This window comes from Trachypithecus francoisi, unplaced genomic scaffold, assembly GCF_009764315.1.
Source record: "Trachypithecus francoisi isolate TF-2019V2 unplaced genomic scaffold, Tfra_2.0 Lachesis_group1, whole genome shotgun sequence".
Lineage (NCBI taxonomy): Eukaryota > Metazoa > Chordata > Mammalia > Primates > Cercopithecidae > Trachypithecus > Trachypithecus francoisi.
In genome coordinates, this window is record NW_022681454.1 from 104,374,574 (window position 1) to 104,388,985 (window position 14,412).

A 14,412-nucleotide genomic window follows, 5' to 3' on the forward strand; every position below is an offset into this window, starting at 1 on the left:
TGCATATAAGCCACTTACCAGTTTTGTATTCTTTCTTTATGGCTCATAGAAAATACAGTCTTTGGAAGGATTGATGTGATCTCTGGGAATTTCTAGCTTATTATGACTTCATGGTTAGCAACAAGTGATAGTGTCTGATGAAGTGTTTGCAATGTTGGGTCCTGATTTTTCTTTAAGGAAATTTAAAGGGAACTGATTGTTAAAATGCTCCTATTTCTACCGATACTAGCTCAAAAAGAGACGAGAATTCCAAGATAAAACAGTTCAGTATTTTGTAAATCAACTTGATCTCGGCAGCTTTAACTAGGTTCTGACATTACGTTTATAAAGCAAATGACTTTGGTATTTGTTTCCTTATTTTAATAATTTTTTTTTGGATGGTTGATAATTGGACAAGCATAGTTTCTGAAAATAATTTTGTTTTGCTTTTAGGTGGGATAGTAACATCTTTTTGAGGGAAGAATTGGCTTCCTTTCTTGAAAGTGGTGAAAGTACAGCATATAGCTGCATGGAAGGAACAGTAATCAGATGGCTACCTTCTACCTTTTGTGTTAGGAAACAAAGTCCATTGTAAGAGTCCATGTTGATCTTGGAAATAGAAGGATTGAAAAAAGCTAGATTTCCACAAAGAACAAGAACTTGACCATCTCCTTTTTGATCTGAAGACTAGGGGACGATGGATATCATAGAGACAGCAAAACTTGAAGAACATTTGGAAAATCAACCCAGTGATCCTACGAACACTTACGCAAGACCCACTGAACCTGTTGAAGAAGAAAACAAAAATGGCAATGGTAAACCCAAGAGCTTATCCAGTGGGCTGCGAAAAGGCACCAAAAAGTACCCGGACTATATCCAAATTGCTATGCCCACTGAATCAAGGAACAAATTTCCACTAGAGTGGTGGAAAACGGGCATTGCCTTCATATATGCGGTTTTCAACCTCGTCTTGACAACCGTCATGATCACAGTTGTACATGAGAGGGTCCCTCCCAAGGAGCTTAGCCCTCCACTCCCAGACAAGTTTTTTGATTACATTGATAGGGTGAAATGGGCATTTTCTGTATCAGAAATAAATGGAATTATATTAGTTGGATTATGGATCACCCAGTGGCTGTTTCTGAGATACAAGTAAGTAAATCTAATGTTTTGGGGATTTGCCATGGGTTGGTTTTTGAGTGAATAGATGAGTAATTGAGATCATCTTTCCTTTTTTTCTAATAAATTCAGTCTTACCCAAACATTTGATGAAAGAAAGCAGTAGAAAGCTCTACCACATTGAATAAATTCAGTCACTATTCAGTAAGTGTTTGTTGAGCAACTGTGTATGAAAGTGGCAGTGTACAGCAGTACTGTGGTGGGTGACTCAGAGTTGATGAATTTAAGGTGCAGTTCCTGACTTCCAGCAACTTGGTGCTATGGTATTTGTATGATAAATCAAGAGGCTTGGAAAGGAATAACATTCACTTCCATCATGTTTGTTATTTCAGGCTCTTGACAAGTGGGAAAAGGAATAGGTTGAGAAACTTTTTTCTCCATTACTCATAATGTGATGTCTGTATTGGTCTAGAGTCAATAGCCTGCTTTAAGGTTTGCCTGGATTCAGTTCTCAAATTTTACATTTCTGTGGGGCTGGGTGTGTGGGTGTGGTTTTGGTTTTTTGTCTGCTTGCTATCTAGTTACAAGAGTTTAAGAAACTGAGTTTAGAACTGAATCCATGCGGTTTTGATTTTTAGATTTCTAAAGTAAACTTGCCCTCTGGTTTTCCTTGGACATCACAAAGGAGCTCATGGTTCACTGGGTTCAGCCTCCTCATTTTTGGAATAGTAGGAAATCAAGAAGAAATAAGTCAGGTACTTTTGCTTTGAAGACACTTAAGAATTGGACATAGCCCTGAAGTGGTTATTTCTGCTTCTCTATGTGAATTCTGACTCCTACTCCATAAAAACAAAGGCTCCTTAATTCCTCCTTTCCTTTCATTCATCATTTAGACATTTGTTTTCTACTGGGATGGTAGTGATTAAATCACGAAAATATGATTTTGATCAAAACACTGACCATAATATGGAGTTTAAAAATGTAATATATGCTAACTTGTATACAATCTGAAGATTCCAGGTCAAATAGGATTTCAGTATTAATGCCACAAGATCATTCTTAGAGAATGTTGGCTGTATTGTTTTTCACTTGGTAACATTTTTCATTACTTGATCAATTATAGAACTCTCAATGTGGTATATCCACTCAGACCCTAACACTGTTACTGTTTTGTGATTAGAGGAATTCAAAGAGTTCCCCAAATGCAACTTTGCAGTCTTAAAACCTTATTCCACAAACTGCAGTCATTCCTAAGCATTTTCCTTAATATAACTCTTCATGTGTTTCCTTAATATGCTTAAGTAATAGACTTAACTATGAGTTGTCTTTTACTTAAAAAACTAACCTGCTCCTTAAATTGTTAAAGGATGCTTTATGCTAAAAGCAAAAAATGTATTTATGAACTTCAGTGTTTTTCTTTTTAGTGTCTGGAAATTAACACAATGTAAGAGAGCCTGCTAAGGCTGCAGATAATTTGCTTTCTCCTTTATTTAGAACAAGGTTTTATTGATATATGTGTAAACGAGAAATTGTCCAGGATCTGGTAAGTATGTGGACTCCACCCTGAAGTATAGTCTTTCCCTCAATTTAGCTATATTTTCATCTAGATTCTTTTTGAATTTTCATTAGATAGTTATTGTTAACTGCCTCTACTTACCACCTTAGATTTCAACATGTCCAAACACAGGGTCACATAGCCGGACCATACATTTTAATGATATCCACTGTTTCAGTTGCAATTCACACAAGTTTGACTTTTTACATTTGAAGTAGAACTGGATCTTACATTTTAGTAACTAGTAGAATAATTTTTATAACCTGTTGGAGCATCCTAGCTGAATGAGGAATGTTGCTTACTCTCTTTTAAAAGCACCTTTCAAAGCTATGGTAAAAAAATCATTAGCACTAGTTCATTTTCTAAATAAGGCTATAGAGTACATCTTTCACCTTCTAAGTTTTCTGTTTTGAGTACAGCTGAACTCAGAATGCTGGGATGAATGTAATTGACTCATAATAATTTCTGCTTATTACTTCACCCTGTCTAACAGCATGGAGCACAATTCAAAACAGCACTCTGTTGGAACCTGAGGTTGGATCAAAGGCTGAATTGGTTTTCCCTTAACCAAGGGGAGAAACTCAGCACTGTTTATTACCTGCTCCTTTTTAGTACCAGGAAAGGCAGAACTAGAATAGCAAGCCTTTAAAGAAATGCCTTAGGGATAAATAAATACTCTCATCTACCAGTCTAGGTGGTGTTCCCTTCTATTTTTTTTTTTTCTTTTGACCCCAGAAACCTTGGAATACTCTTAAAATAGCTGTTGGAAACAGCTGAAATATATATTTATACATAATTCTTGAAATTAGAAGTTCCAGATGGTACCTGAGTTAGACCTTGATTCATGTCAGAACTACAATCTTAGGGAAAACTTGAAATATGTCACATTACCTGAAACTGCCTGTTTTTCCCGAAGTCTTTGATCACTACCAGTCTTGAAAGCTTGAGAGCTCTGAAAATGAGAGACCTAGAGTAATATGTTTTACGTACTAAGGAAATTACATAAAGACATAAAGTCTAGGGGCTTTATGTGGAGTCCCACTCATCTCTTAATCCCCACAGCCCAGAGCTTATAGACCTAACTATACAACAGAAAAGGAGCTGTCCTGTTCAGCTGGATTGAGGACATTCAGACCTGTGATGCCCATTCAGATACCCATGAGGCAATGGTACAATGGCAGAGCCCTTCCCTTTTGAAGACAGGATCCTCGGTCATCCACCGGGAAGCCTGTCTTAGGCTGAGGACTCAGGTCATGAAGCACAGGGGCTAATGTTAGTTAAGACAACTTTCTTCCCACAGAAATATAAAGTGAAAAATGACTTGTGGGATTTTTTTGTCCTTTTTTGATCAAGACTGAATAAAATAATCAGCTTACAATTCACTATTAAATGTAATTAATTGTATGAGAACACTTATGGACATTTTCAAGATAGAGTTTTTTGAAAATCTATTTAGCCACAGAGAGAATAGTTCATGCCTGTGTTGTCAAAATACCTTCAGATGGTCCTCAAATAAACCATGCTTATACCGTGGGTTAAATGTGTTGTCACATTTCCCTCTGTGTCTAATTATGTAATGTCACCTTGACTCATTAGTTAATTCCTCTGTGATTGTAGCTTGCTTATTCCTTTCATATGTTCTCAAGAGAGGGTTTTAATGCAGTGAGTTGACTGAAAATACAGACAGGTTCATTGAATTCTCTGGTAAAGAGTGCCTTTGAGGAGAGGTGATTATGTAGACTCTTCATCTACTTTAGTTGCCCCACTCCACACACACACATCCTTTGGAAGTCAAACCACCTAGATTTATTGCAGTAAGTGAATCTTCAGTTTGAAAACTGTGGTGCAATCTCTCCATGGAACTGTAGGGATGGGCCACTCACAAGTAAGCCTTTAAACTCTGTGAAACTGTGGTTTGTTTGTTAATGCCATTCTGTACCGATTATTCATTATCCTGTTAAACATTGTTTTATTTTTCATTAGGAATAAAAACCATTAAACTTGTTTTTCCCCATCCCTATTTTTTCCTTTAGGTCAATAGTGGGACGCAGATTCTGTTTTATTATTGGAACTTTATACCTGTATCGCTGCATTACAATGTATGTTACTACTCTACCTGTGCCTGGAATGCATTTCCAGTGTGCTCCAAAGGTCAGTACTTCCAAACTACCACTTGGAAGAAACCAGGCAAACAGTCATTGATCACTTACCCTTTATTATACATTCTTCTAGACACTTTCCTATGTGTTAACTGAAATCCAGCATCTTTTCTATCTTCTATTTAGATTTGAGAGGAAGAAATTAAAATGTATTTATAAAATATATTTTGTGCTAAAAAGAAATGTATTTTCTGCTAACTGAAAATTACCATTGGGGGTTTGACTCTGCTTTGTTACCTTCTCATTTACTTATTCATTAATGCATTCATTCTACAGGCATTAAGCTTATGTACCAGGGATTGTAGTAACCCAAACAATGTCCCTCTTCTGGAGCTTATATTCTATTAGCGATGACGAATTATAAACAAAGTCATAATTTGTCACATGATGATAAGTCAGGTGATTGTCACATGGAGAACAGCAGAGCTGAGTAAGGTGAAAGGGTGCTTGAGGGTTCTATTGGATGTAGAGGTCAGGAAAGGCTTCTTTAATAACAAAGCATTTGGGCAGGAACCAAGACCAGGAAATGAGGCATGTGGATGGCATGAGAGCTCTAGGCTAAAACACTGCTTATTCACAGTGAATAAAAGAAGAGTAGGGAGGCCGGTGTGTCAGAGTGGAGTTGTTAAAGGGTCGGGGTGTGCAGACCACAGATCACATAGGGTCTCGCAGTGCGGTATAGGAACTTCAGCCTTAGCGGTAGCAGTGGAAATAATGAGAAGTTGTTCAGTTCGGGATATAGGATATGCTAGTAACTTGGACATGGGTTTGAGAGAAAGGAGTCAAGGATGACTCCAAGGTTTTTAGCAGCTCGAAGGAGAGAGTGGCCTTTGAGTGAGACAGTGCATGAGGATGTCTTCTGAAACCGTCCTAAGAAGGAATTACAGTTTATCCAGGAAGAGCGAGTTCTTGAGAGAGCTGTTAATCATCTTGGACTTCAGTGCACCCTGGTTTACAAAATGGAAAATTACAAATCACGTGCTTTCTGGACAAAGGAATGAAGTCTAACATCATATTTTACTGAACACTAAGCAGATGTCTGAGGTGAAAGAAAAATCGAGCTTCTCTGAAGACGTCCACAGTCTCCCTCACCAAATATAGGTGTGGTTGGAGAAGCTCTACTTTTCCAAAGCCATCAAAGCAGAAAATGTCTGTAATTAAAACAGTGTACATATTGAATTTAAACACTGGCTGATTTTAGTGAAGCTAATTTAAGGTGTGGGAGAAGTTCAGAAGTGTAATAAACACTTCTAAGGGGCTATTGCAATGTGTTCAATGGAGAAATGGCCACAGAAAAGAAGGCAAACCCATCTTAGTAACGGATGAGGTTTGCAGGATGAATTGCTATGATTACAGAAAGAAAGTAAATTAAAGATTGTCCTCCGTGGAAGAGATGCAATCTGCAGAAGCCACATCAGTGCTGTTGGATAGCCAAGCTACAAATAGTCCTAGGGAACCTCTGATAACATCCTTACTAATCATCTCCCAGGTTCACTTGTCGGGACCCCTTCCTGAAGCATAAGCAAGCTGCATATGCCTGAATCATGGTTCAGTAAAACAAACACAAATCACTTAGTTTGACTAGAGGTGAGGTGGTGTCATAGAACAGGCATCAGAGTTGTGTTCTGAATTTGGTTCGTCTGCTGGCTTTGAGTGCTGCTTAGATGTTTATGGTTACAAAGCTATTAGATAATCTATTTGTCTCCTGTGTTGCTGACTCTATAGAATGTCCTTCATGACTATAAGGAATATCAGAACTTTGTATATGGAAGCCACTCACTATGGAAAAGTGTCATATCTGTTATAGTAATTGATGCCTGTACAACTTGTAACTCACCAGACATGCTTACAAGAGCCATCATTGTGAAAGCTTTGCTTTCCTAGCTTTCCAGTTGCCTTCTCCTTTATGTACCCTATGGTTCACTTTTAATGTTTTGCTTAGAATTTGCTTTAATCTCCAATCCAAGTTTTGATTGACAGTCGGACAATCTGTGTTCTTCAAAGTGTGTTTAGATAAGTGTTGGCCCAGTTATTATAAAATGATTACATGAAATGATTTAGCTTTGCAAACCTATTTTTCCACATACAAGAATGTTTGGCTGGGAGAGCAACATTCCCCTTCCCTGAGAAAGTTTTCTAGGGTGAGCTATCCCTCACCTTGGCCATAGGTGGCCAAACACCTACTTTTTTTTTTTTTTTTTGAGACAGAGTTTTGCTCATTGCCCAGGCTGGAGTGCAATGGTGCAATCTTGGCTCACCGCAACCTCCGCCTCCCAGGTTCAAGCAATTCTTCTGCCACAGCGTCCCGAGTAGCTGGGATTACAGGCATGTGCCACCACACCTAGCTAGTTTTTTTTTTTTTTTTTTTTTTTTTAGTAGAGACAGAGGTTTCTCCATGTTGATCAGATTGATCTCGAACTCTCGACCTCAGATACTTACCTTCTTAATGGAAGAAACAGTGTAGATGATAAGCTTTCCTGTTTGGCAGCAGCCAAGTTGGTCTCTCCTGTACCTAATGTACCACCCATTGCACTCCAGCCTGGGTGAAAGAGCAAGACCCTGTCTCAAAAGGTCTTTCTGTATTTCTCTTCCATGTATTCTATTACATGGTTTTTTTCTGAGCATTATTCTTTGATTTTCTCAATCAATTTGCTCTACACTCGTCTGATCTGAATCCCCCACCCTATCTAGCTCCTCAATAATTCAGTATTCCAATTTTCTGTGCCTACAGTTTTGACCAACTCCTTCCTGTATGATTAAATTGTAATGGAGTACAAACCTCTCCAGCCCTTGGCCTAGCCCAGCATTGTTTCTCATGTCATCACAGTGGCTTTGCGGGGCTGCTGCACCTTGTCCAAAGGAGCTCTCCTAGCCTCCTGCCATAGCACACAGGCTATTTCTTTAGGGATGTTTTTCCTAATCAAAGCTACTCGTTTTTAAAGCTGCCAGTACATCCCTAATCCATCATTTTCAAACCTATTTAAATTATGTAATAAGTTGCAACTCCTCTTCTTAATTGTAAATGTTTTGATCAGACATTAATACAGCTATATGTCTGTCCACTTTAGGCTGCCCACCTAATACAAGGTACCAATACACTGTAGAGAATATTGGTAATGTGGTATGCAGCTGAATCAAATATTAACCATTCAAAACCCTCACTTCCCCCTGCAAAAAGGAAAGAAAGTAGCTTTGATCTGCTTTTTAGCACATAGCCGTGGTGAAGTCATTGGTTATTAATATTTTTAAAAGCTTTGCCCAAGGACACACCACCACCAAGACATATTATTAGTAACATATTGAATAATTTAAAACATGTCAATAAAACTTGCCAATAAATGAATAAAACCCAGTTTGAGGAGCTTCTCCTTGGATTCTTTTTGACTTTTTAGGTGAAAAAGAAAAAAAAAAATCACAACCTGGTATCCTTTCTAAGAGTCACATAATTAGACTGAAACATGATTTTAGCCACTTGTAAATTCCCTTCTTAATCTTCTTGTGTCGTTCAGCTTAATGGAGACTCTCAGGCAAAAGTACAACGGATTCTACGATTGATTTCTGGTGGTGGATTGTCCATAACTGGATCACATATCTTATGTGGAGACTTCCTCTTCAGTGGTCACACGGTTACGCTGACACTGACTTATTTGTTCATCAAAGAATGTAAGTAATAGCCCATTCCCACTGAACTGATAACTGTAGTGGGAGGGGTCCCTGGGCTCTGAAATTGATAGGACACCTTATTCTCTTGGGATTGATAAGCTGTGAAAGAGACAGATGTGTGTGTGTGAATATATGTGTGTGTGTGTGTGTGTGTATATAGAGATATATAAAAAATTTCAACTAGTCATATGTGATTTGAACCCTGAAGGCTTAAAACCTGGCCCTGGCTTCTCTCTAGCACTTAACATGCCTCTAAAACATCTCCCTTCTTGGTTAGTACTTCTTAAGGTATGAAAATCTATCTTAATATTGGAATTAATTGTTAATTTTATTGCATAAAGGATTGGTACATTCTAAAGACAGTTGTAATGACCTTTGCATTATTTGTAGGACACTTCCATTCTAGCATTCCAAATAATTCAGTTAATGTGTTCCTCTTTTTAAAACATTTCCAAGTCCCACTTTATTCTAATTTCATCATTTTCCAGCACTTTCTATGCTTTCATAGGAGTCTTCATGGACCATTTTGCCAATACTGATTATTTTCTTCTCAAGAAGAAATATGGTGGCAAGAAATAAAAATCTTTCTATATTTATATGCTTAGTTCACATTATACAAAATCCTTGGGTTTTCTAGTAGGTTTTATGGCCAAAATCATGTCTATCATGTCTTGTTCTTTGTAGGGATGTAATGTTTTAGCTGCCCAGTAGATCCCATTTTTATATCTTTCCGAGGTTTTGTATATTTAGGCCTGTTACCTCAAAATGCTTTTGAAGTAATAATGCTTCTCCCTTCAGGTTTGCAAAGCTGGTCAGTATTACCCTTCATCTTTAGTTCCAAGTTACCTCATGCCAGTATTTTTTAGAGGTTTATCTTAATCCTTTTCACTGGACATATTTAAAAGGAGGTCTTTCAGCAGAGAGCAGCAGAAGGCAGCTTCCCCTCCCCTGTCCTCCTTGCTCTTCCTCCTCTCTTGGCCCTTTGTTAATCCAAATAGGTTTATCCTAATTGAATGGTGGTGTGGAAGTCAAGGGTTATCTTTAGTGGTGCAGAAGTGAATTATTGCCCCTTTGATGACCTGGGGTATTTGGTTTAAGTTCTGCTGTGAGGGCAAGATGACAAAAGAGTTGAGGTTCTCTGTAGTAGATGAAGTCAAGTCTTTTTTTGTGAGAATTGTAGCATCTCTTTGTTGCTTCCTTTGTAAATTCTACATACAGACTTGCAGTAGGGAGAATATTGGGATACATGTGGGGTCTTCATACTTGACTTAAAAGTTGAAGCCTCTGCACCTTCTCCCTTATTTGTATTCTCACATTCTTGGGGTGGTGGGGTGGGTCCTGGATCTGTCTCTGCACCATCATCAGAGGATGGTCTCTCCCTTAAATTTAGTCACTCCATTTCTAATATTGAGTTATTGGTTCTGGGGGGTTGGGTGGAAGGATATATGTTGCTATGGTTCTAACTCTAATTTTGCCAAGGAAAGTTCCATCAGTGTGCAATGTAAGATCAGTCACTGTCTAGTCTAGATGTACATTTTAGTTTCAGATCTTCTCTCTAATCTGAGGATCATAAAAAACTTACAGAAGGAGATGGGGATGAGGGTGGAGGTGGGGGAAGTGCATTTCAGAGTGAAGGCATTGTAGGTTTAAAGTAATAAAAACACCCCCAGGAAACTTAGATTCAGTTTTCTAAAAATAACTGAAAACCAACTGATATTAACTGTATTAGTCTGTTTCCACACTGCTGATAAAGACATAACCAAGACTGGGTAATTTATAAAGAAAAGTGGTTTAATGGACTCACAGTTCCATGTGGCCAAGGAGTTCTCACAATCATGGTGGAAGGTAAAAGCCACATCTTACATGGCAGCAGACAAGAGAGAATGAGAACCAAGCAAAAGGGGTTTCCCCTTATAAAATCATCAGATCTTGTGAGACTTATTTACCACCCCACAAGAACAGTATGGGGAAAACCACCCCCGTGATTCAGTTATCTCCCACCAGGTCCCTCCCACAACACATGAGAATTATGGGAGCTACAATTCAAGATTTGGGTGGGGACACAGCCAAACCATATCATTAACAATATTAGCAAATAGACATAATACTTACTCTGTCCCAGGCACTATTCTAGGGCCTTGATGTAAATTAACTCATTTGATCCTTACAACCACCATCTGAGGGATGCACTATTTTTTCCCATCTTTCAGATGAGTAAACTTAAGCATAAAGTGATTGGCCACAGTGCACAGCCATCATTTGGAGAAGCAGGTATTCAAGTTGAAGCAGGCTGAATCCAGAGGTTTTGCTTTTAATTTCTTGGCTCTGTTTAGAACTTTGGAAATTCAGGCTGGCTGACTCTATTGTATTGCCAAGGAATAGTATACTTATCTATAAGCAGGGACATTGCTCATTATTGTACATTCTTTCACCTCAGAGCAACAGCAAGGCAACTTGTGATTGATTTTATACTTTAATGAAGGCCACTCAGTATGTAGAGACATTTTTCCCCCAAGACATGATTTTGACTAGAGGTTTCTAAAGTTGTGTAAATTTATATATAGCATGCAAGGAATACCATTTTGCTTTCTCCAATTTTTGGTGAGAAATAAAGGGACATATCTGTAATACTTAACACAAACTCAATTTTATAGTCAATTCTGTATGTAAGCAGAGCATTCCATGTTTATGTCTCCTTTTTTTCTAGGCAATTAGGAAAAACATTTATCTTCTAAATTATACTGTATGTTCTTGTTCTGAGTAAGCAGTGGTTCCAGTGGTTTCTTTGAAAAGTCTGCTTCTAGAATTAGATGCATCATTTATATATTTTTACTTTCCACCTTTTGATCAGTTTGGACTCTTTCCTTCTTTGCTGTGTTGTCGTGAGTAGATTTAAATTTAGTTGTGAGAGCACATGAAAATGTGGCACCAGGACCATTTTGGGGTTAACAAGGGAGGGCTTCATACAGTCGCGCAAATATTATAATTGGGGTGTAGATTCCTGATAAAATTAGCCTGGAGAAATCAGACTAGCTGTTAGTGCCAAACATCTGGCTAGTAGAGAACAGTTTTTTTGGTTTTTCACATTGCCACCCTACCAAGTCCATTGTCTCTATTATTTAATGCCTCCTAGGGCTAGAATTCCACACAGACAGTGATGTTAACTACTATTTGTGTCATCATCTAGCTCATTGTTATCCCTAGGGGATGAATGAGAAAGTAAGAGGATTACCATTTTGCCATTTCTATTTCAAAACACCTTCTATTCAATCTTTTCTTTGGGTCAGCCAGTGTTCTCAGTTAATGAGTGGTGGACCCAATGTGGTAGCATAATAGGAAATACATTTTTATGAGAAAGCACTGCTGGGGTTTCCAGCTATTCCTAAAACCTCACTTACAATTCCATGAGTAGTAAAAAGAAGATTCAGGCCACCTCTATACCTACTTCAGCTTTGCTTCTTGTGAATAAACGAATGCAAAATAGTTCTAGTTTGCCCAAACATTTTGAATTTCTAAGGTAAATACCAGATGACCTGTACGTTGGGAAGCAGGATTGCGAAGAGACCTTAGTGAGTGCCATAGTTGTTTCTTACAGCTGGTAAGTAGAATGAACTTTTAAGTGGCCTTACCAGGAAGGCTGAGTCCATAAGTGAATGGTCAGGAATCCTAACCTTTACAGAGGGAATGTTTTATAGTTGGTATTAGCAATAACAGTGTAAAATTGCTGAGAATCAAAATACTGCTAGCCACAATGCCATTCCTTCTGACGCCCTTACTCTACACATACCCCTGGAGAAGTAATGTAAATTTAAAACCTGAAATTACTCCTGTTTTCCCATTTCCCTCCTTATTTTCATAGACAACCACCTTTTCTTTTGACCCCTACTATCTTTCTTTCCAGTGGGAAAGTGGCTCCTTTATGTGAGCCAGTATGCAATTCCAGCCAACCTAATAAACAATTCTGTTCTCTTTCTTATGAAACAGGTTATTCACATGGGCAAGGCCTAGAATGTCTAGTGTTACCAGCTTCCCCAGTGAATGACTATCATGCCCACTGCCAGGGAGCCCCTCTGCCTCCCTCCTACCTGAGCAGATCCTGGGTAGTTCATAGTGACTCAGTTTACGTTATCAGTTTTCTCCTTCTGATGACCTCTTGATCCTGGGTTATTCCACTTAAGGTCGTTAGGACAGACTGTAATCATTATATTCATCTCTGGGAATCTTATTAACTCTGTAATTTTTCTGCTGTCCAGATTCGCCTCGTCACTTCTGGTGGTATCATTTAATCTGCTGGCTGCTGAGTGCTGCCGGGATCATCTGCATTCTTGTAGCACATGAACACTACACTGTCGATGTGATCATTGCTTATTATATCACAACACGACTGTTTTGGTGGTACCATTCAATGGCCAATGAAAAGGTGAGAGCAGTGAAGATGCTTGAATAATTTCTTTGCTTTGAATGCAGTGGACCCTTTTCATGTCGTGGGGTTTTAGATAGCTTAATGGGGATAACTGATACTGCCACATTCACTTATATATCCATTACTGCTTTTTAAAATAAAACAAAGACCTTCACAAATATGAATGCCATTTATGGAAAAGATGCCATAAGGTTATGGAGCACAGTGCATCACTAACTCAGGTAATTTATACTAGAATGAAGAAATACATGTACTAAATTAAAATTTAGGAACCTTCTCTGTAAAAGCATTGTAGTGCAGCTGGGTAAGACATAATCCCTACCTTCAACTTAAATTAGTTTTAAGGAGAAGGTAACAGCTATTTTTTTTTTATTTTTTTATTTTTGAGACAGAGTCTTGTTCTATTGCCCAAACTGGAGTACAGTGGTGCAATCTTGGCTCACTGCAACCTCCACCTTCCAAGTTCAAGCGATTCTTGTGTCTCAGCCTCCCAAATTGCTGGGATTACAGGTGCACCCCACCACGCCTGGCTAATTTTTATTTTGTATTTTTAGTAGAGACAGGGTTTCATCCTGTTGGCCAGGCTGGCCTTGAACTCCTGACCTCAAGTGATCCTCCTGCCTCAGCCTCCCAAAATGCCAGGATTACAGGCATGAACCACCTTGCCCGGCTGATAGCAGCTATTGTTTAAAATCACAAACTAAATAGCTTATGAATGACTGGATTTGGTATATCCTCTGGTGATAATGGTGCTCTCTGGCTTCCTTTCCGATTCCTCCTCATTTGCTACTGCTGCTTCCTTGTTTCCAGATACCATTTTCTTTCTTCTCCCATTCATACTTGAAGAGCTAGCTCAAATGCCACCTCTTTTTTCTGTAACTCTTGCTCTCTTCCTCTGGTCCCAAGGCGGAATTATTCCTCCCAGTCTCTGTTTTCTCCTGGTCTTGGTAAGTGTCCTTGGTATAACAGAGTTGGTCTGTGTACCATGACTTACTTATCTTTGAATAGACTTGCCATATTTTCAATTTGGAGAATTTGTAAGCAATTGAAATGTGACATTTCCAAAGGATCGACATCCAACTCTTGGTGTCCACTAATAAATGCTCTTTCTATGGATTACTTTATTTCTCTTTGTAGCTCTGTTTCCTATTTTATAGTCTCCTATTTCCATCTTCCTTCTTAGAACACTTCCATCTAGTTGGCTGCTGACAACACTGAACAAAAATTTTCATCTTTCCTCTTAAATGTGTTCAACCTTCTGAGCTCTTCTTTCACTCTTTGACCCCTAGATTTGATCACACACATCCTGAAAATTATTCCTCCTGAGTAATTCTGACATCCATTCCCAGAGTCTCCATTCTTACTGGAATTGCAGGCAGAAGAAATTGCATGAGCCACAAAGGAAGGAAAGACACCTAGGTGTGTTAGGGGACCAGAGTCATGGTAGAGTTAGGGAAAGGACATGAAAATCATTACTGCTATGTGATCTGAATTCTCTTTTTCTTAGGTTACAG

The 14,412-nt window shown here is 38.5% G+C and overlaps 1 protein-coding gene and 1 long non-coding RNA gene across 7 annotated transcripts in view; one reads left to right on the forward strand and one right to left on the reverse strand.

Moving 5' to 3' along the window:
- The window catches only part of LOC117085759, a 29,070-nt gene extending 28,644 nt beyond the window's left edge, over positions 1-426 (reverse strand). The window contains exon 1 of the long non-coding RNA XR_004438071.1: positions 19-426. This is a non-coding gene — a long non-coding RNA (uncharacterized LOC117085759). The remainder of the gene's footprint in view (positions 1-18) is intronic.
- Positions 1-14,412, forward strand: part of SGMS2 (sphingomyelin synthase 2) — an 83,761-nt gene that overhangs the window by 66,975 nt on the left and 2,374 nt on the right. For all 6 annotated transcript variants that reach the window (XM_033214948.1, XM_033214947.1, XM_033214946.1 and 3 more), the window contains 4 exons: positions 433-1,131; positions 4,687-4,804; positions 8,322-8,475; positions 12,729-12,895. In XM_033214948.1, the coding sequence (XP_033070839.1) occupies positions 677-1,131; positions 4,687-4,804; positions 8,322-8,475; positions 12,729-12,895 (894 nt within the window). In that variant the 5' untranslated portion in view covers positions 433-676. The remainder of the gene's footprint in view (positions 1-432; positions 1,132-4,686; positions 4,805-8,321; positions 8,476-12,728; positions 12,896-14,412) is intronic.